A 23,244-nucleotide genomic window follows, 5' to 3' on the forward strand; every position below is an offset into this window, starting at 1 on the left:
TCCCACATCATAGGAAATTAAATTATGCTCTAAACATCTCACGCACATGCCAAAAGACTGGATTTTGCTTTCTGGGGAAGGCAAAGTTCAGTAAAAGCAAATTCCTTGCAGGTCAACAAATAAAATTGGAGCTCCGTTCGTTTATAGGTTGGCCTGGAACTCAGTATTTCATTTGTGTTTCTCTATAGTTGGAACATTTCTGTGCTTTAAAAACAGAGTGTCCCTGGCTTTATTGCGGGGTGCCTACCACATGTCAAGCACTGTCCTAGATACTAGGGAGGAGCTACGTAGGCGAACATGTGCGTCCCTCGGGGATCTTAGCAGCGATTCTCAGTCTTAGCTTAGGTTCCATATGCCTGGTCCCACCCAAGGCTTTATGACCTGTTGGTTTGGGGTGTGGCTTGACCAGCAGGACTTTTAAAAATGTCCCCAGGTGATTCTGACATCCTGCCACGGTTAAGTGTCACAGGTTTCCAAATGTAGCTGCCAGTCAGAATCACCAGGGGAGTTTTTAAAAATATAGATTCCTAGGTCCCAGCCCAGATCTGCTACATCTTGGAAACCTATGGAGGTGTATTTTCACAAGGTCACAAGAGTTTCTGATAATCGACTCAGTTGCAGAACTTTCACTGTCACGTACTCGTACACAACAGCGATCTAAAAACTTAATGCTGTGGTGAGGGAGCTTATAAATCCATGCTTTTAATGAAAACATCATCTTACATACTGTCCTTGAGCGAGGTTTCAAATCAACTGTGAAATAGGAAACAAAACCCACCCGTCCAGTGCATTACTCATGCCTGGGCTGTTTGTGGTTTGCGTACACGTACCCGGCTGGCCCCTTCTGATCCCCTGTGGAGAGCTTGCTGGGAAGTTCTCAGCGGCTAACGCTGTGTCTTTTTTACTATATGTTTATGGTGGGTTTGTTTTATCACTTGCCCTGGAAATGTTATTGATTGACTCAGTCACTGCCAATTGCTGATGTTTACCACCCCGTCCACTGTTGCATGAGTTAACCAGAGCAAAATGGAAGCAAACTAGAGATTTTTGGAAACTATAGAAAGGAGAAAGATCCTGATTTTTGAGACATGCGCTTATGAAAAAAATGTGTCATATAAAATAGATATGTTCTATATTATATATAAGATGTAATATATAATATATATTTTATACAAAATATATTTTTATATCATATGTAATGTGTTATATAGCATTACATTTATTTTTATATGTGTAATATGTATAAAATATGTCTAATTTAATAATATATAATATCTGTAAATTATATATTTTATATACATATTATATATGTACACATATGCATATTAGATATTTTTCATAGGAAAAGCCTAACCTATTTTAAGAAATTATCCCACACTGAAGTAAAGGCTTTTTCCTCCATTTCCCAATCAAAAGTGTAGTCTGTAAAAGAGCAGGAACGTGGTGGCCCTCAGCACACATCTGGAACTCTGTCTGGAATCATGAAATCCATGAAAATCAGGGCACGCTGATGGGCCCAAGGTAAAACACTGAAACAAGACCCCGGGTTCCCTTTGCTTTGTTGGAATACCATTATAAGGAAAATTTATCAATACCACATATTTAAGAATGAAGCAAAACTTTTAAAAAAATCAATCAGGAAAAATGGTAGATCTCTGAGCAGGAGACCAAGAGCAAAGCTCACGGTGAAAATACTTGGTGGCAGATAATGAAAATACTGAATGTGCTGGCAGGATTCTCAGTGTACTCAGACCGTCTCCTTCCCCCTATAAAGAAAAAAGAAATGAACATTGATGTAGCTTCTACTGAATGCCAGAAGCACATTTTAGCTAATATGAACTGTATGCATACTCAGTGCTTAGGTAATGTGCTAAGTGCTTAATACTTAGTACCTCCCTTAGTGTTCACCCCACTCCTGTGGGACATTTTCAGATCTATCTATCCCCATTTTAAGATGAGGAAGCAGAGACTTGCCTTCTGTTACATCCTGTAAGCACAGGCTCCTATCAGGTCTACTACAGATGACCTCCCAAAGCCAAGAGCAAGGGCGAGCCCTTTCTCTGGGCAAGGGGTAGTTCTTACTCCATGATGGGTATGAAAAAAAGTGGGAGATAGGAGTCTTTTTTCCCCAGTAGTGGAGACATTTTGAAGGAAGATTGGCAAACTTAGGGGAGGAACTGGACATGGGAGTGAAGCAGTAGGAAGGCACCAAAAATGGTGCAAAACCATTGGCACCAGTATGGACTCAAGTGGATTCTGGCTTGAGAGGCATGAGGGGGCAACTTGGAGCAGATGTGTGGAAATGCCCTACTGGCAGTCAGGGGTATGAGACTGAAGTCTAGGTAAGAAAACGTATTCTTTTCGTGATAGACATTGTGCTTTGTCACGTGCGTGGTCCTGTGGCGCAGCGATCTTTTGAAGACCTCGTTATTGTCTACATGTCACAGATGAAGAAACAGAGGCTCAGAGAAGTAAACTATCTTCCGAGGCCGCGGTGTGAATAAGGAAAATGAACTTTGTTGTCAACGGGGCACTGACTGACTTTGATGCATTTCATTTGTCCGTTAAACATTTTATTGCCAGTTTAGAGTACGGCCCTCTCTTCCGTGCTTCCAGCTGACAGCAACGTTATTTGTTGTCTTTCATTTGCTATTAGGGCCTGAGCTGAAATAGCCTGCCAGTTTTTTGTGTGTGCATTTATAATGTTATAGAGATTCGGTTAGGGGATGGGTATTCTAAAGAGGTTAAGCAGGAAAGAGATTGATTTAACTTATAATGAGTGTTTGTACCCAAAGAGTGTGCTGTGTTCTGTGTTCAGAGGAGCCCAAAAGCTGCTTTTTATACTGCAGGAAAAAATAGCAAATAATACAGACAAACCCAAATTTAAAACATGAGTGCATTTGGATTTTATTTTTGAATGTAGATGTAATTGAGCATTTGTTCTGCAGACCAGGCTTCAGTCCAGTTTAGGGAGAAAAACATATCAATTCCCCCAGCATGGATTATTTCCTAGAAGACCGTTTAAGAGACTTGGTAAACTTTCTGAACCGATAAGACTTGAATTCCCTCGTTAACGGAGGTGAGGCAAGGAACCTTTTAATTAGACGACGCTTCACCTCGTGTCTCTGCTGGAATTGACTGGTGCATGTGATTCACAGAGGAGCCCAGGAAGAGAACTCAAGGGAGGCAAGAATTTTCGTAATACAGATGAAAATGTGACCTAAGTGAAGGAGGCAGGGTGGAGGCCCTTCTCAAGAGATAATCCTAATATCAACAGCCAGCGTTCATAGGTCTCTCAGTATGCCAGACCCTGGCTTAAGTTCTTTGAATGTGTGAACTCACAACAAGCCTATGGGGTAAGTGCTGGTATTATTCCCACCTTAGAGAAAAAGGGACAGAGGCACAGCTGGCCGGTAAAGGAGTCTGGCAGTAAGGATCCCAAGCCTGTGTTCTCAATCCCACACCAGGAGGTCATTTGATGCTCAAAAGCGGTTCATTGCTAGAAGTCACTTGTTTTGAGAGACTCCAGCCCGTATGCTAGGAACTGACCCCATTGTCCCATGCAGTTCCAAAACAACTCCATGAGGTAGGGTTTATTGCTATCTCCATTTTCTTCAAGAGAAAATCAAAGCCTGGAAAGTTGAATAGCTTCCATCACGTCACCAACCACCAAATGCCAAAAGCCATCGGTCGAGCCTAAATCCGCGTGACACCAAAGTCCGACCAGGTGTGGATGGCCCAGCAGGACAATACCCAAGCACTGTAGGTCTCTAAAAGCAAAGACCAGGCAAAGCATTTCTTCTCTTTGACCAGCTCCTCATTATAACATCTCTTTCATCGCATGGCCAACAACTGCGTAGGGGGGTGGTTCCATTCTCCCCTGACCCTAAGTAAAATAAAAGAATGTAAAACTGTCCCCGAGATCTCCTGCTCAATGCAGTCCACTTGACAGTGTGCCTCACTTAGAGGACACTGGCATGCTTCCAGGGAAAGCGTAAAAAAATCTTTTTAGTGAATGAATACCTGATTAAGTAGATGACGCGGAGCCCCTGGAGGAGGAGCCATTTGGCAGCCGCATTCTGTAGGGTTTCTGGCAGGTTCATTCAGCATCCTCAGTGCTCCACCAGCTTCGCGCTGGCCACGTGTGAGCCCCATGAGAAGCTGAAGTAATTATTCAGCTTTTTGATTAAAAACAGCTGCAGGTAGCGAGTCATCCCGTTGTCCATTTTGCTGGTGATTGGAAACGACTCCAGGGCCTCTTGGGTTTCACTTATGTAGCCTCCTTCTGAAATAAATGAAGGTAGAAAGTAGGTTTCGCACTCTGTCTGCTTTTCAAAATGAACCATTCATCTTTTGAGGGTCAGAACTCAGCCACCCATTCATTGACTGTGAGTCATATACCCCTAATTTTAAAACAAACATTTATTTCAGAGAGAATTCTTATCTTGGCTGATTTACAGCTTGTCTCCCCGTTCTTTCTATGCCTGATTTAGGCTGGTTTCAATAAAGTTGTTGTCTTTGTAAATACATACTCCTTCCAGTAAATCCGAAAACGACCAGAAGCATTTCCTTGGGATTGATGGTAGAACAATCTGGACATAGTTTGGGATAATTGGATGTGGACTTTCCAAGGCCTTCCCATCTAGCGCACATCTTTAACAAGCTCTCACATGGTGTGCTTGTCCTTCCTGCTACAGGAAGGATCGGAGGTTAATCATCTCACATGAGAATTTGCGTTTGAAATGGAATCTCGAAGCGCAGATGCTTTTCAAATGCACAGTATTTTATGTTCTTTGTCATGAGTTCAACTTTTGATCCAACACTGTGTCATTATATCCAGAAACCCAGAAAACGATCCAAAAACGCTTTACCTTTTGGTAGCCAACTTCTAGGAAAGACAAGACGGCCATAGACAGACACAGGATGAGGACAGTGACCAGCAAGGAAAGGACAGCGACCTTAGAATGTCAAGGGGTTATGAAATTTCAGTCTGTACCCAGCTCGGGGGGGGGGGGGTGTCACGATCTGATGAGAAGAACATGCAAAAGCAAGATTATTATAGCACGATGAACACAATGAGCTAAGACTGTGGTGGTTCTTGTAAATGCTGGCAAGCCCCAGAGAAGGAGGGGATGGGCAAGACTGCAGTGGGCTTACATGGTTTGCTGAGATTTTAGGAATGCTTATGAAAGAAACAGTCAGGGTGCCTGCTACAGGCAAAGACCTGGAAAGGGGGTGGCCGGTGTTAGCCTAGGGGACTGGATGGGGAGGATGTTCGAGCACACAGCTGTAGGACAGTGTGTGTATGGTAAAATAGGGCAGGGTGTTAAAGGACACTGAGGAGAGGCACAGGATATGGGGTTGGGGTGGGAAGAGCCGCAAGTAAGTGATACAGAGACACGTGAAAGAGAACCAGTGGTCCTCAGAGTATGGTTCCCAGACCACCAGCATCTGCATCATCTGGGAACTCCAGATGTGAGAACCCTGGATTAGAAAACAGGCAACAGGGTGCATTTGTGGAGGGGCAGTGGGTGGTGTGGAAAGTGCTCAGAGCAGAGGGAGTATGCATACCCAAAGGCCTGGAGCCCAGCATGTTTGAGGGTCAGAACAGGACACAGCTGCACCTGCTGGCTTATGTATATCCCTGGCACTTCTGCGCTGCAGTGACAGAGTTGAGTTGCGACAGAAACTACATGGCTTGCAAAGCTGGAAATATTTCCTAGGCGGCCCGTCCCCAAAGCCCGTTGTCCCTGATACAGAGAGTGGGGCTAGCGGACCCTGGTAATAAAGTCTAGGGAAGAAGAGGAGGAGGGGGACACCAGCCAGCTCTCTGTCCTGAGCCAGTAACAGCGAGATGGAGGATTTGGGAGATGCCAACTGAGGTTGACACTCCGTAACTTTTTATTGTTCATCATCCCTGTTGGGAATGTGAAAACGTGCACATCATTTTGAGGGCTTTTAAAGATGCCCTTTTGTCCAGCTGGGGAAAGCAGGCTGTGTCTCTAAGCAGGTGTTTTGGTGAGCTGTGCAGCTGTAGGCAGAACTGGGGCCGGGGCAAGTTTGAAGACAAGATTGCAGTTGACCCACAGACTTAAAATCGTGCCTTAGAATTTTGAAAAATTCTTTTTTATTGTGATGAAATATACTTAACGTGAAATTTCCCATCTTAACCACTTTAAAGTGGACATTTCCATAGCATTGGGCACATTCGCCTTTTTGTGCAGCCATCACTGCTGTCTGTCTCCAGAACTAACTCTGGGATGTGAGTTAGTTATTGTAACTCTCTCATCGTCTCCAACTCACTCCGCGTGCACATGAATACGGTAGCTCCCAACCCCCATCCCCCACCCTGGTAGCCTCTGTTCTACTTTCCATCTCTGTGAATTTGCCTATTCTCCTGTGAGGAGAATTATACAATATTTGTATTTCTGCATCTGGCTTCTTTCACTTAGCATAATGGTTCCAGATTCACCCATCTTGTAGCCATGTATCAGGATCGCCTTCCTTTGTAAGGCTGAGTGATGAATCACCCATTGTGTGGCTATATACCACATTTTGTTTATCCATGCATCTGTTGATGGACGGTTGTTTCTACCTTTTGTCCATTGTGAATAATGCTGCTGTGGACACTGCCTTACGGTGTCCTTTGAGTCCCTACTTGCAGTTCCTTTGGATGCACGCCGAGGAGGAGAATTGCTGGATCACATGATAATCCTACACTTAACTTTTTGAGGAACTGCCAGATTGTCTTCCACAATGGCTGCACCATTGTACATTCCTGCCAGCAATGCACAGGGGTTCCACTTCCTCTACATCTTCCCTGGTGCTTGCTATCTTCCTTTTTCTTTTCTTTTTTTTTTTTTATTTTTAAGATACGTAAGTAGTCTCTTACCGTGGACATAATTTATTTTCCAAGTGAAGCTAAAGGAGGTGAGAGCACCATTTTTTGTTTGTTTGGTTGGTTCTTTTTTTTTTTTTAAGATTTTATTTATTGGAGAGAGAGAGAGAGAGAGAGGGAGGGAGAGAGAGAGAGCACAAGCAAGGGGGAGAGGGAGAAGCAGACTCTCTGCCGATCGGGCAGCCCAACATGGGGCTTGAACCCAGGACCCCGGGATCATGACCTGAGCTGAAGGCAGATGCTTAACCTACTGAGGCACCCAGGTGCCCCAAGAGAACACTGTTTCTGTGTTGGTAGAACAGGGCAGTGGATTGGAGGCTGTATTTAAGCCCCACTGAAATATTCTGCAAAGGAATGGTGGAGGTGGAAGGGAACTCAAAGATCATGTGTGTGATTTCATCTCTGGCCACACATAGAAGCTGCCGGTGCATGTTTTTAAGATGGCAGTGCTGGTCCCCACCATCAGGGATTCTGATTTAGCTGTCCAGAGTGAGTCTGGACATTGGTATTGTTTTTAAAAACTCCCTTCACCCCAGGTGAGTCTAATGTGCAGTGAGGGTTGACTTCTTTGTCTGTAGGTACAGAGAGTGAGGCTCCAAGACCAAGGCTCCCGGGTTTCTTATCTCTCAGCCCAGAGCTGTGACCACTGACCTACCCGTTGTTGAGCAGAGCCAAAAACAGTGAAACCACTACTGTCGTGGGCAACTTGCTTTGTGTTCTGCAGGAAGCGCTTCCTCGAAAATCTGGAGAGCCAGCCCACCCTCCGTTTGGTCTGGTGGGCTGGTCAGTATCTAGGGACTGTGGGAGATTTCCAGCAAGTCAGTTCATTCAGCAGACTGAGAATCCTGAGACAGCAGGGAGTTAGTTGATGGGTTGCCCCCATTGCTCCAATACTTTGAACTCTGGTCCTAGAAAACTGAACCACTCAATACTTTTCTATGCATGTGCCATTGGCTAAAAAAATTGCCATGGGGAGGCCTTCTTGACTGGGCCCTGGCCCAGACTGGATTACGCGGGGTACCATGTTCTCTTCCCCCTTTCTGAACCACTCATCTGCCTGGCCACCATTTGGAGCTACACAGATTTGGACTGATCTAGTTCTCAGGTCATGATTTGTTCTCATCCATGAACCATGGTGGACTTCATTTATTGTGTTTCTTTTATTACTTGATCTGTTTAAGTATTTAATCATCACGAGCTGTAAGAAGGAGTTGAGGGGGGGCATCTGGGTGGCTCAGTGGTTGAGTGTCTGCCTTTAGTTCAGGGTGTGATCCCAGGGTCTTAGGATCAAATCCCACATGAGGCTTCCTGCAGGGAGCCTGCTTCTCCCTCTGCCTATGTCTCTGCCTCTCTCTGTGTGTCTCTCATGAATGAATAAATAAATAAAATCTTTAAAAAATAAAAGGACTTTATGGACCAAATACAAAGATAGAACAGTTCTTAAAAGACTGCTCTCACTTCTAACACCAGTTACAAATTTGGGGGGTCCCCAACCATCCTCGGTTTCCATAACTCACAGAACTCTAAAAAGCTGTTATACTGACAGTTGTAGGTTATCCCAGAAAAAGGACAGAGACTTCAATCAGCCAAGGGAAGAGGTATATAGAACAGACTCTGGAGGGGGCCAAAGATACTTGAGTCTCCAGGCATCTCCTCCCCACAGAGCTAGAAGGTCTTACCTCCTCAGGCCATAATGTGTCCTCATGGAGTATTGCCCCCAGGGAAATTCACTCCAGCCTTAGTGTTTAGAGTTTTTATTGGAGCTTAATTGCATACCACCCACATGTCCCCAGCCCCTCCCAGAAGTCAGGTGAATACCTTTAATAATTTGTTCTTCCGGGGGTTGGAACTGATACCACATGGCCCCAAAACCCCATCATAATAAATCACATTGTTAGACTGTCTTGTAGCCAAACCCCCCAACCAAACAGACATACTCCTATCAGGCAGGACATCCCAGAGGCCCAGTAGCTGTGAGGCCAGACCCGTCTTGGAGTAAGGTTAATCCGGCAGTACGTACCAGCAGATCCACTGCACGATGTAAGAACTGAAACCCAGGTTCATGCATCAGATAAATCCAGATGTTTGTCTTGTTTCCGCCATTTACGAGCCATGTAACCTTAGGCAAGTCCCTTACGCTCTGCGTCTGAGCGCTCTTGTCTTTACGATGTGCACGATCGTGCCCTGGTTGTTACTTGTCTGGAAAGCATCACAATAGCCTGCACAAAGAAAGCCTCAGTGACTTCCGTCATACCTGCTTCGCCTTGGGAAGACTGGGTCCCAGGAGGTCTCAGGGCCTTTGTAGTCAAGAGGATTGAAAAATGGTACAGTCTCCCAGAGACTGGAAAACAACCAGAGAAGGGAAACCAGCATTTACTACCCTGGAGGAATGCCTTGTTAGCTGATGGATTATCCAAAGGCGCCCACTTTCCTTTCATCCAGCCACATCAAGGGCAATGAATGCTTTGAGACCTCCGCCCTCCAGAATGCCCCAGTGCCAGAAAGGCATTTTTCTGACTTGATGGAGATTTTCACATTCTTTGCTCATAAACTTGGACCATCTGAGCTCCCAGAGGTCCAGCCCCTGGTGGCTGGTAGCATCTGAGCCTCCTCTAGCTACTCCTGGTGCTTTGCTCTGTGGGGTGTAGCAGAACTTAGTGTGCGCAAGGAGACAGCTGGCAGCGTTCCTGTGGGATGTGGAAAGAAGAGTCTGCATTTCTCCACCATGCCTTTTGGGAATTACTCATCCAGGAAGTATTGTGGAAAAGCAGGCAGAGTGGAACATGGAACCAAAACACTTACCCTTCACCGGGAAATCCTGTAGCTTGAGTTTGGCATCCCCCTTTCTATTTATTCTCCTGGTGTATGAGTTGCTTGTGTGCTCTTTGGTGTGACTGAGGGGCCTGTGCACTGGGAACTATTAATCCCATTGATCAACTGGAGAAAGAAAACACGTTTTCAGATAGCCGTGACTTTCTCTTTTGTGTAAATCACAGGTGTGAGGGGGGGGGAAAACCCAGATGTTTAAAAGGATTGATAGTTTGAAGGTAGTGTATTGATTCTATTGGTTCCCTAACCAGGAGCGATCAACAGCAGAGATGTGGGAAAAGACCGAGAATTCACAAGAAAGCATTGGCTGGGGATCCCTGGGTGGCGCAGTGGTTTAGCGCCTGCCTTTGGCTCAGGGCGCCATCCTGGAGACCCGGGATCGAATCCCACGTCGGGCTCCCGGTGCATGGAGCCTGCTTCTCCCTCTGCCTATGTCTCTGCCTCTCTCTCTCTCTCTCTGACTATCATAAATAAATAAAAATGTAAAAAAAAAAGAATAAAAAAAAAGAAAGCATTGGCTGAATTATAATTCTGATGGCTGCCGTTTATTGAGTGTGTACATTATGCCAGGCGCTGTGCGTGTGCCCATTTAATCAGCAGAGACAATAATTACAACATTACACATTGTTGAAACACTCACCTCCCTAAACCGGGCCTGTGTATAATTTGAGTAAGATAAAAATTACGTTAAAAGAGAAAATGTAGTATATAGGCAGTTTGGGGTGAAGCCAGGTTTAGAACCTGTACTCTGCACTCTGTCTACCCAGAGCTTATTTATTCTTTTTTTTAAAAAAAGAAAATATTTTATTTATTTATTTATTCCAGAGACACAGAGAGAAAGACAGAGACATAGGCAGAAAGAGAAGCAGGCTCCATGCAGGGAGCCTGATGCGGAACTCGAACCCAAGACCCCGGGATCACAACCTGAGCCAAAGGCAGATGCTCAACCCCTGAGCCACCCAGGTGCCTCAGAGCTTATTCTTTTTAGTATGCTCTTTCCTCCTTATTAGTAGTAGTAATAATAATATTTAATTATTATTAATAATATTAATAGTAATATTATTATATGTTACCTTCCTTTTAAAAAAATATTTTATTTATTTATTCATGAGAAACACATAGAGAGAGGCAGAGACACAGGCAGAGGGAGAAGCAGGCTCCACGCAGGGAGCCCAACATGGGACTCGATCCCGGGTCTCCAGGATCATGCCCTGGGCTGAAGGCAGATGCTCAACCGCTGAGCCACCCAGACGTCCCTATATGTTACCTTCTTACCTGTATTCATATATATAATATTAATACTTATCTTGATATTCCAAATATGCCAGTGGATATGAATGCCTAATGAATTCTGTAGAGAGATATACCCGTGTAGTGCCAAGAACATTAAATTAGGAGTCAAAGAAATGACAGATTCTTGTCTTCCCAGCGCCGACTCTCACTGTGTCACTGTAGCCGGTTCTTGGCACCTGTCACAGCAGTCCCAGGGATGAGGCAATGCAGGGGGCCAGCCACCGCTGTCCTGTTACCTCTAGGGCAATGTGAGAACCACCAAGTAGAAGGTGCTGGAAAATGCCTGTGCAACTGACTATTCCCAGTTTTCGTCCAGGGTGGTGAATAAACAGAGATGTGGGTGTCCCCGGGCAGCTAATCTGGCACACAGGACACTTGAAAGCAGAAAGATATTTGCTTACGTACTGAGCCAGGGAAGGTCTTGACAGAAAGGCATTTCCAGCTTTTCTTAAAAACTCCAACTCCATTGGACAATTCATTTGGGACCAGTTTCAATCCAGATGGTTATCCCTCCAAGTGATTATTTTTCCGTCTTGAGCCTTTCCAGGAATTCCAGCACGGGCAGGCTGCCAGGGGACACTGGCTCCCCAGATGCTGCAGTGACATTCCACATGAGCCGACTTCCAGGGATCGCACAGCCCAGCTGCGGGCTTCGCCCCCTCCCCTCCTGTCTCACGCATCCTGGCCTCCAGCGCACAAGAACATGGGTCATGTCCCCATGCGGTGGACCCCATCCGCATGACAGATTTCCTTGTGTTTCCATGGAGGGGGGCAAAACCCACTAAAAATACCTCCCCCATCTCACTGTCATCATGTTGGCTAGGAACGGTAATGGCAGCAGCCAGGAATCTGAGTAAAGTTTCGCCCAAACTCGGTGAAGGCTGTCTCTCCGGGTTGCTGACAGTAGTAGCAGAGAACGGAGCCCCACTTAGGGGTGAGGGACACGGTGGTTTAGCTACTTGCCAGGCGGAGTTTAGCAGAAGAAGAACAGCCAGGAGCAGGCTTGCATCTTGAGGAATCCCCTCCAACATCTCCACCAGGCCTTTCAATCAGAACAATATCTCTGGGAGGTGCTACCCCCCTCTCCCAGCCAGGGAGCGCCCACATGGGACTGTGTCCTTCTGAGTGGACTCATATCTTCTAATCACTGTGTTATATTTAGTGACTGTACTTGTTGCCACAAAAATCTACAGATGAGGGACGCCTGGGTGGCTCAGTCGGTGGAACGTTCGACTCTTGGTTCCGGCTCAGGTCATGCTCTCAGGGTCGTGGGATCGAGGACCACATCAGACTCCACACTCAGCATGGAGTCTGCTTGGCCCTCTCCCTCTTCTCCTTCCCTCTCTCTCAGTCTCTCTCTCTAAAAAATACATAAAATCTTTTTAAAAAAATCTATAAACAGGGCCTCCAAAACTATGATTCATGGTACTACTACCCTGAAGAACAGGACTGTTTCCTCGGCCTTTTTCTCATCTTACTAAAATCCCAGCTGCCAGTGGTGATAGCAGGTCCCTGTCTCCACAGCCAGGCCCTGCCTCAAAGGGAAACGCGGTGTGGTGTGCATGGTGGCCACTGAGGGAGGGCATTGGACTTCGACTACAGACTTGAACTTGCTTTTGGTGATGCTAGATGGGGAGCGAGTGTGCTAGCATCCACAGTTCTGCATGTCTGACCTAGGCAGGATGTCCTCTCCGGGGTCTATCAGAGCTGGGTGGGTGGCATTGAGCTGAGTGCTGGGTAGGGCTGAAGATCCCCAGCTCACTTACCTGTGAGGTGACAAGATCCTAATCTCTCCTTAGTCACCCCAGCGCATGGCACTGAATACCACGTTCGCTGTAGTCCATGATTAGCGCTGGCTCCAGTGAGCAGGTTCCTTGGCTAGCTTTACCCCTCTTACCCCTATGTATCCTGTCTCTTTCCCATGTGGAAGAAATGGAGCTTTGCCATTGGGCTGCCATCACCATGGTGCATCCCAGTCCATCGGTCTGCCCAGCATAATGGTTGTAAAGAACAAGAAAGTGGTTTCCAGGGGCACCTGGGTGGCTCAGTTGGTTAAGTGTCTGCCTTCAGCTCAGGTCATGCTCTCAGGGTCCTGGGATCCAGCCCCACGTTGGGCTCCCTGCTCAGTCGGGAGCCTGCTTCTCCCTCTGTCTCTGTCCCTCCTCCCACTTGTGCGCATGCACTCTCTCTCTCAAATAAATAAAATCTTAAAAAAAAAAAAAAGTGGTTTCCAATGCTAGCTCCCCCTCTGACTGTGCGGCCTTAACCAAGCCTGTGTCCCCGTGGAGGTAAAAATACAAACCCCAAGACTTTGTTGGGAGGGGGGTAAATAAGATGTGTACATCGAGTTATTGGCATATATTGGATGATGGATGAATGGAAGCCATTAGTATTCATTTCCTGGGGCTGCCACAACAAATTACTGCAAATGCGGTGTTTTATAAAACCTTGGAAATGTATCTCGCAGTTCTGGGGTTCACATGTCTGGAGTCAAGGCATCGACAGGACAGTGCTCCCTCCAGAGGCTCTTAGGGAGGATATGTCCTAGACTTCAGCTGCAGTGGCTGCAGGTGTTCCTTGGCTTTGGGCCATAAAACTCCACTGTCTCTGCCTTCATCTTCATATGGTGTCTGTGTGCTGACGCGTCTCAAATCTTTCTCTGCCTTTCCCTTACGAGGAGACTTGTCATTGGATTTAGGGCTCACGTGGATAATCCAGGATCATCCCATCCCAAGATCCTTAGTTACATGCCCTTTTTTCCAAGCAAAGTCACACTCATCAGTTCCAGAGAGATAGACTTTTTGGGGGTCCACTGTCCAGTCCACTACACTGTTTGATTAGTGATACAAATTAAGGTGCACATTTATGTGTTCTAAATGTCCTTAGGCACTTGTGTAGACTGTGAATGACAAGCTGTCATTCTTGGATTTTCCTCCTCAAGCTCACTGCACTTCTGTGAAAATCAAGATCCATGTCACCAGGTACAGAGGAGAGAAAGGAGGAGGGCCTGTGTGTGTTGGGGTGAGGATATTAGCCTCTTCTGCAAAGTTGTGCTAACCTCGCAAGGGGTCTCTGGCCTAATGAGATGTGGTTGGGACCCTGTGTCCCGTTCAGCAGCCACCTCATTTTGGACCAAGAGACTTGCCCAGTGAAGCTCTATGCTAAGCAGAGCAGAGAGAGAGCAAATAAGCAGTTGTCGTTGAGGACATACCAGAAAGAAAATCGGAAAGTTAGAGTAGGCTTGTAAACAAGCTCCCTTGATGCAGGTGAAATCACAGTCTCAAAAATCTTTATGATGAAAAATATATATATACAAAAGTAGGTGGCATGAGCACCTGGGCAGGACAGGGGTCTCTGCCACTTATCTGGGACCGTCAACTGGAGTCTCCAAACTCAGTCTCAGTGGTCAAGTTCCCACAGGGAGGCAGCTCAGCCCATTCTTAACAGTTTTGATTACTTTCTGATTTTTTACTGTACACTCATATAATTTGGGGCTCAGTTCTGTTTTCCCACCTTCCAGGGACAGCCCTTTATAGACATGCATTGCACGTACGTTCCGGCTTCTCTTGTACTTCCCCAGGCCATACATTGGCAGTTGTCTCCTCTGTTACTTGCCTGCCTTGCATCCAGACCACTCCCTAACTGGACTGTTCCACTCCGGACCCACTCCACTGTGCCCTGACCCCTTGGACCCTGGCCTTACCAGCATAAGATGTTGCAGTGTTTATCTCTTAATTCTGAACATTGCTCTTTTATCATTGAAGCTTGTAATTATGCTAGTCTTTCAGGCCCCATACCAAACTGTTGGTTCATATTAAATGTATGGTCGAACTCAAAATTCTTGGGGTCCTTCGTTCAAACCAGTCTTAAGCCAGATCTCTCCGACCTCTGCTATCAAATGAATTGAGCTATTGAAACCAAGGGCAGGCATTTACATGTGTTCTTGTGAATCTTCATTTTCTTAGTTTCGTGCCATCCCTTCCAGCTTCTGAAGCTGTGTAGGTTTCCCCCGCTCTCTGAAAGTAGAGCGTTCCTATGAAAATTCTTATACGCCAAAATGGGCTTTAAGTAAAGAAGCAATTATCATTCGTTTACATGGAGAAGGTTTTAGCATTCCCGGACCCCAAAAATAACCTCTCTTAGGCTTTTCTGATACTTTAGGACACATCTTGCTACCAGATGCACAAAATAAATCCAGATCCAGCCCAGATGTTGGAAGACACTGTTCAAGCCCTGAGATGCTGGGTGTAGTTCCCAGAAAAGGCGCTTGGTGGCGCCCCTCCCCCTGCTCAGGGTGCACCTGCCTTTACAGCAAGCAAAACATGCTGAACGCGCCTTCTGCTTTCCGCCCTTTTTTGTGAAAGCAAGATCCTCTTTGGATTTCTTTTGGTTTGCAAAAGCAGGTACTAATGGACGTCTTCAGTAAAAAAGCAAAGTGTAATAGAAACTTTCAAAAAAGTGGAGGATCCCTGAATTTGTAGATTGATTGCTATAATATATAAAGCGTCTCTTGCAGTTTTCTGTTAACCGCCAAATATGACAGCAAAAACGCTGATAAAATGTTGAACAGCATAGAATTAAATATAAAGTTCTGGCCTACTATTTGCTCCCCCGTTGACACTGCACGGTTAAGGCCCACTCTACCTGCTAGAAACAAAGTTGAGTATTTTGACGACTGACTGCGTGATCCACTCCTCTTGGGGCATGCTTGTCCAATCAGCTGGGAAGATACCTAATTGTGCCATCATCCGACCCACCTTTCTCCATCACGGTAGCCACATGGATGATGGGGTTAGGTCTACTTTTAATATTTAACCTAAACGAAGTGCCTTCTGCAGCACATGATGCAGACCTTTCAGTGTAGCAGTAGAATAACACTGGAGATTGGCATGTCCAGGACTTCGAGAACCTGTGCCCGGGTGGCCTCCCCTATCTCCTAAATGGTCATATGGCTTTTCCAGAACTGACCCGAGCTCATCAATCTACATCTCTTCCTCTTTAACACTGAAATCATGCCTCTCGTGTGCAAAGCCGTGCATTCCAGACAGTCATGGGATCCCACTCAAACCGAGAAACACACACAGTTGGGCGTGCTAGGCAGAGAGCAACCCAGTTTACTGCTATGACCTTGGAGTGCATTTTTAGGACTGTACGTATCAAGTGCCAGGAGTGGCTCCCACTCAAAGCAATTTGTTGTTATTTACAAGGCTTGAGTCAGTGGGGACCCATTCCCACATCTTCCAGCTCAGAGGCATCTCATTTTCCTATCATTTCTGAAAGAGTGTAAATCCAAAGGGTAAAAATCATACTCTCCTTTTTTCTTCTTCTCTTTTTTGTATCTCTTTCCCTCTCCCCTCCTTTTTTCCCTTCTGTGCTTTTCCCACCTTCAAGGTACACCTCTCCGTTCTTTTAATGGGGGAAATTTTTTTGAATTATAGCAGCCGTGTAAGGGTGGGGCTTCTTTGGTTAAATTCTGTTTTTCTTCTTGGAGATGACTGAGTCGTATAAAATTGATGATAACAGCTTTTTTAAAGTGTATTTCCCTATATTTTTCTGAAGATACAAAGAACCAGAAGAAAAGGAGCTTTTGTTACTTAACCTATATTGAGTCTAAGTGACCCCAAAATAAACCCCCTGAATATTCCCTAAATATTAGCTGCTTATCTCTGAGGCTCCATCCGCTCTGTGTTTACATATGCAGCACCCAGTGTGGTTTCCCAGGACCTACTCCATCAGAAAGAGAGGCTAGAGATGTTTAATTTGCTTATGAGGAGCTGATGATTAGAAAATTTAATCTCATACCTGAGTTCCGAAACCTTCCTATGCATATGAATCATCTGGAGATCTTGTTAAAATGCAGATTCGAAATCAGGATGGCTGGGTGGGGCCTGAGGTCCAGCATTTCTAGAGCTGCTGGGGAGTACTGGTGTTGCTGGTCTGAGGACTGCACTTTGGAGAGCAGGGCCTTATGGCACTGAGCTAAATTATAAAAAAGAGAGAGAGATACAAATGTAGTTATATAAAGACACTTAAGATTCAGGTAGTACCTTTCTTAATAATGATGTTTGAACAATGGGATCTGCATATGTGGCTCTTTGGTAACTTAGCATTTGTAAAATAGTGCGTCCCCATGTTTTGAAGAAATATTTCTGTTGTACCTCTAGAAGTGAGCTCCCCAGGGGCCCAGCTGAACCATTGATGTGTTTCAGCCCCAAGAAGGTAGGTAATTAGGGACACAGAGGCCATTTGTCTGCAGCTAGAAAGAGACCCTGAAAGCAAAAATCTTACTCTCCTTTTTTCTTCTTCTCTTTTTTTTTTTTTTTTTTGTTTCTCTTTCCCCCTCCCTTCCTTTTTTCCCCTTCTGTACTCTTCCACCTTCAAGATACACCTCTCCATTCTTTTAGTTCCACAAATAATCAGTCAGCCCGGGAGGGACCTGGTGGCAAACTATGGTGCCCTCTGGTGGTTCTCTGAAAACACCGTGACTCAATCCCTCCCTTCCCAGGGCTTCTCCTTGATGGGAATTCGGGTAGTACTGGGCTGGTGAGCATAGAGAAGGAATGCATGCCCAGAACTACAGAGCCCCTGTCTCCTCCGAGCTGCCCTGGGAAATTAGGAGATATGATCTTTCTAAATGGAGCGGGAGGATTGGTTGAAAATTTTTGTCCGTCTGGCCCTAGGTTTTCCAGCTCCTGTGTTAATCTCTGGATCCCTGATTTTATCATCCGTATTATCTGAAAAAGATGTTTATCAATGGGTCGCTTTTCAGAGGAATACATTTGAATCTGTACATTAAGACCAATATGTCTTAGTGGCCCATTAGGCCACCAGCCCTGGAGTCTCTACAGAGACCTTTAGGGCCAGCTAAGCCCGTGTCTCCCAAGTGAACGCTATAAATAAACCAAGGCACTGCTGGGAGCATTCCTTTTCAGATTCACTAAAGCTGGGTTCTTTAAAAAGTACCTTCAGAGGGGTTTTCTAGTTTTGTATATTGTGCATTTGGTTGTACAGGCAATTTCACATTTGCATTGCTAATGGACCTCTTCTGAATGTGTTTGACATTTTGCTTGGCTTTGAAAGGACTTTTATGCTGCTGCTTTTTCTTCCCGCGAGCTGCCTTGGGCTAATTAACCTATTCCCTCACTGGCTGGGCCTACTATATGCAAATGTTCTCATTTTGGATTCTGACATACTCTCTTGCATGAACATCCCTAATGAAATCCTGTGGGGTTTTATTGGATCAGTGCTGCTGTGCAACCAGCAGGGGGCGCGCGGGCCGGCTGGCTTTGAGCAGATCCCCTAAATGACTTTTCTTTGCTGGTTGGTGTGGGAATGTGGGAGCTTACACAATTCCTTCTGAAGTGACTCTTGAAATCAAAAGATAAAAGATCATTGTCAGTACTTTTTAAGCAGCCAGAAGGGGCAACTGATTTTTATAATTTTGTGGTTTAATTTTACTCTGTTTTGAAAATAGCACTGGGGTGCCCGGGTGGCTCGGTCAGTTCAGCATCCAACTCTTGATTGCAGCTCAGGTCACGATCTCAGGGTCGTGAGACTGAGCTCCGTGGCAGGCTCTGCACTCCGTGGGGAGTCTGCTTGAAGATTCTCTCTCTCCGTCTTCCTCTCTGGCTCATGCCTGCACGTGTGGGCATGCATGTGTGGGCATTTCTCTTTCTCCCTCTCAAATAAATAAATTTTTTAAAAATAGTGCTTATCACTATACCAAAAGAAAGAAACTAGCACTGTCATCCTGATTGATTTGCAGATATTGTGTGTAAATTATGTGCTGCCCTGTTTGTGACAGAAGGCTACAGAGAACACAGTTATTTTGGACTTCTAAAAGCCCTAGGTCGGGAGGGCAAATGATTGACATTACTCTTTCAACACAGATATTTCTCCAGCATTAACATCTGAGAGCTCTTCCCTTATGTTTGTTTCCATCCCAGTCTTTAAAGTGCCTCTCTTGGCATATGACAAATCCTGTTCTTATTGAAATGACCTTTGACATTGAGACACCGAATTGAGGCACTTCCACCTAATACATACCTGGATGACAACCGTGAAGGAGGGGGACCACCTTTTGTGTCATGCGCCCTTTTGTGGCGGTGTTTGGTAATGATGCCAAAGCAAGAGCAGCAGCAAGAAGCAAGACCACAAAATCATGGGCCAAAACAGAAGTTACAGATGAGGGTGGGGGAGCGTGGCTACACAGGAGAGATGGGGAGAAGCTGGTGCAAGCCGAGGCTGTGTTCATGCACGGATGTCACCATTGCTTGAGCGTTGACAGGGATTGGGTGCCAAAGGCTGCTGCCTTGTTGTGTTTGCTTTACGGTCAGATCGCAGAAAAGAGGGTCTGGGTAGGAGAAATGCCACCACTCCCACCCCCACCCCGGGCAGCCTGGGATTCCCAAAGCCCAATGCCCCTGGGCAGCTTCCCAGGATCCCAGCACATGGCATTGCTCGTGTCTGCAGCTGCTGCCTGTAGGGGGCACTCACACCTGATGCTTGTTAGCCCGGTTCCCTTTGGTGTCAATGATGTTCCCTCCACCTGTTGCCATTGGGCACCCATGGGCCCACACATCTCTAGTCACTGAGAGATTGAGCTGTGCGTCTGTAACAACTGGCTCCCACCTCACTATTCATATATCCAGGGTTGAGTCTGATTGATCTGAGAGAAGTGCCATCTCCAGGGTTAAAAGCGGGTTGGCCCTTTCCAAGGAGAAAGGAAGGGGGGACGATGTGAAGAAAAAACTCGGAGACTACCTGGAAAGAAATAAAGAGGAATGAAGGGAGCGTGGGACCGTCATGAAGGAGACCTCCAATGCATCCACCCTATTAGTGCATCCTTTTTCTTGTTTTTAACCATAACCATATTCGTTTTTTTAACTGTCTCGCAGATTTCTTTTGGCTTTCTGTTACCATATGAGTAGCTGTACTGGGAATTCTTTGGAAACTTGTAGAGCACAAGATTATTTTTGGCTGCCTCTGCTGAGTTGGCATGTGTACTGCCTGTGTGTGTGTGTGTGTATGGTGTGTGTGTGTGTGTGTGTGTGTGTGTAGTGTTAGGGAAGAGGAATGGTTGTGGATTGAGTATGGACCCAGAGTCAGACAGAGCCTTCGAGTAGTAGCTCTGGTAGCTAAGGCTTCAGACCTTACACCCAAAGACCGCTGGGGACCCCCACTCCTCACCTGCTTCTTCCCAGCACCTGCATCTGAGGCTGACCCTTCCTGGCGTCCCCCTCCCCATGGGCTTAATTTGATTTTCCTGCAAGGGAAAGAAGAGGTGAGGAAGGGACTAGCGTTTCTGAAAAGAAAATTTAAGAAAGAAATCATCTACCCTCTAAGAAGAAAAGAAGAAAGGGAAAGAGGACATTGGGAAACAATGTCTTGGGAGATGTAGACCGTCTTAGGGGAGTTGTCGACGCCATAAAAAGGCATCTAGCGGCGGGGCGCCTGGGTGGCTCAGTCAGTTAGGCATCCAGCTCTTGCTCTCAGCTCAGGTCTTGATCTCAGGGTGGTGAGTTCAAGCCCCGTGGTGGGTTCCATGCTGGGCTGGAGCGTCGTTTTAAAAAAAGTAGAAAACCAAAAAAAAAACAAAAACAAAAAAAAGGCATCTGCTGCCGTAAGGTTTTGACTTGCCCAATATCTCCATCACTTCCTATCTCCCTCATCTTCCCGACATGCTCTAGAACTCGGCTAGGGCTTTATGTTGCTTTCACGCTGGGGCTGTCATCAGGTTGGGGGAATTCTCGGAGAAGCCAGAGGCCTAGTCTCAGTCTGATATTTTCATCTCCTTTTCCTCCTCCCCTTCCTCCTGCCTCGCCTCTCTCTTCCCCCGTCCCCACCCTCTTCCTTCTCCCAGATTCCAGAGCTGCCGCCGGCGGATAGCACCCACGGGGAGATGATTCCTCATGAAGAGCCTGGCTCCCCTACAGAAATCAAATGTGACTTTCCATGTATCAGACTGAAACCAGAGCCAGCCAGACAGTGAAACAGTCACCGTGGAGGGGGGACGGCGAAAAATGAAATCCAACCAAGAGCGGAGCAACGAATGCCTGCCTCCCAAGAAGCGCGAGATCCCCGCCACCAGCCGGCCTTCCGAGGACAAGGCGGCCCCTCCGCCCAGCGACAACCACCGCGCGGAGGCCGTGGCATGGCTCCCCCCGGGCAACCCTGGTGGCCGCGCCCACGGGGGCAGCAGGCACGGCCCGGCGGGGACTCCCGTGGAGCTTGGTTTACAGCAGGGAATAGGTTTACACAAAGCGCTGTCCACGGGGCTGGACTACTCCCCGCCCAGCGCGCCCCGGTCTGTCCCGGCGACCAGCACGCTGCCCGCGGCCTACCCTCCCCCGCAGTCGGGGACCTCGGTGTCCCCCGTGCAGTACGCGCACCTGCCACACACCTTCCAGTTCATCGGGTCCTCCCAGTACAGCGGGCCCTACGCCGGGTTCATCCCCTCGCAGCTGATCTCCCCAACGGCCAGCCCCGTCACCAGTGCCGTGGCCTCCGGCCCGGGCGCCGCCACTCCATCCCAGCGCTCCCAGCTGGAGGCCTATTCCACCCTGCTGGCCAACATGGGCAGTCTGAGCCAAGCCTCAGGACACAAGGCTGAGCAGCAGCAGCAGCAGCAGCAGCAGCACCTGGGCCGGACGCCGGGGCTCATCACCCCGGGGTCGCCCCCACCCACCCAGCAGAACCAGTACGTGCACATCTCCAGCTCTCCGCAGAGCGCCGGGCGCACGGCCTCTCCTCCGGCCATCCCCGTCCACCTCCACCCGCACCAGACGATGATCCCACACACGCTCACCCTGGGGCCCTCCCCCCAGGTCGTAGTGCAATACACCGACTCCGGCGGCCACTTCGTGCCGCGCGACGCCACCAAGAAGGCCGAGAGCGGCCGGCTGCAGCAGGCCATGCAGGCCAAGGAGCTGCTGAACGGAGAGGTGGAGAAGGGCCGGAGGTACGGCGCCCCGAGCTCCGCCGACCTGGGCCTGGTGAAGGCCAGCAAGTCGCTCCCCCACCCCTACGAGTCCCGGCACGTGGTGGTGCACCCCAGCGCCCCCGACTACGGCAGCCGGGACTCCTCGGGGGTCCGGGCCTCTGTGATGGTCCTGCCCACCAGCAACACACCCGCCGCCGACCTGGAGGTGCAGCAGGTCACTCACCGGGAGGCCTCCCCGTCCACCCTCAACGACAAAAGCGCCCTGCACCTGGGGAAGCCCGGGCACCGGTCCTACGCGCTGTCACCCCAACAGGCTCTGGGCCCCGAAGGCGTGAAGGCCGCCGCCGCCGTCGCCACGCTGTCCCCCCACACGGTCATCCAGACCACACACAGCGCTTCAGAGCCACTCTCTATGGGACTGCCGGCCACCGCCTTCTACGCGGGGACTCAAGCGCCGGTCATCGGCTACCTGAGCAGCCAGCAGCAAGCGATCACCTACGCCGGCAGCCTGCCCCAGCACCTGGTGATCCCCGGCACGCAGCCCCTGCTCATCCCGGTGGGCAGCGCCGACGTGGAGGGGTCCGGGGCAGCCCCCGCAATAGCCACGTCGTCGCCCCAGTTCGCTGCCATGCCTCACACGTTCGTCACCACCGCCCTTCCCAAGAGCGAGAACTTCAGCCCGGAGGCCATGGTCACGCAGGCCGCCTACCCCGCCATGGTGCAGGCCCAGATCCACCTGCCCGTGGTGCAGTCAGTGGCGTCCCCCGCCGCGGCGCCCCCCACGCTGCCCCCCTACTTCATGAAAGGCTCCATCATCCAGTTGGCCAACGGGGAGCTGAAGAAGGTGGAGGACTTGAAGACGGAAGACTTCATCCAGAGCGCGGAGATCAGCAGCGACCTGAAGATCGACTCCAGCACGGTGGAGAGGATCGAGGACAGCCACCACCCCGGCGTGGCCGTGATACAGTTTGCCGTCGGGGAGCACCGAGCACAGGTAACGTTCACCCCCAGCCCACCGGCGCACAGGTGGGCGCACCCGCCGTGCTGCCGTCATCCTTCTCCTGGGAAGATGTGTGTCTTCCAAGAGGCAGACCCCAATGTGCTGTGGGGAGAATTCGGGGTCTTCATTTATACCCACACGATAGACCCATCCTCTTTCCCAACCAGGTTCGGTGGAGAGGCGAGCCCTAATGCCCCCAGGCGTCCACTGTGTGTAATGAACTCACTTCTGTGCTCCTGGTGGGGCTAGTCAGGACCATTCAGAAAATCACCACTCAAGATA

The 23,244-nt window shown here is 48.1% G+C and overlaps 1 protein-coding gene across 4 annotated transcripts in view; it reads left to right on the forward strand.

Moving 5' to 3' along the window:
• Nucleotides 1-23,244, forward strand: part of ATXN1 (ataxin 1) — a 403,943-nt gene that overhangs the window by 364,238 nt on the left and 16,461 nt on the right. For all 4 annotated transcript variants that reach the window (XM_025999330.2, XM_025999331.2, XM_072729076.1 and 1 more), the window contains one exon: nt 20,883-22,956. In XM_025999330.2, the coding sequence (XP_025855115.1) occupies nt 21,043-22,956 (1,914 nt within the window). In that variant the 5' untranslated portion in view covers nt 20,883-21,042. The remainder of the gene's footprint in view (nt 1-20,882; nt 22,957-23,244) is intronic.

Source organism: Vulpes vulpes, chromosome 12, assembly GCF_048418805.1.
Source record: "Vulpes vulpes isolate BD-2025 chromosome 12, VulVul3, whole genome shotgun sequence".
NCBI classification, from domain to species: domain Eukaryota; kingdom Metazoa; phylum Chordata; class Mammalia; order Carnivora; family Canidae; genus Vulpes; species Vulpes vulpes.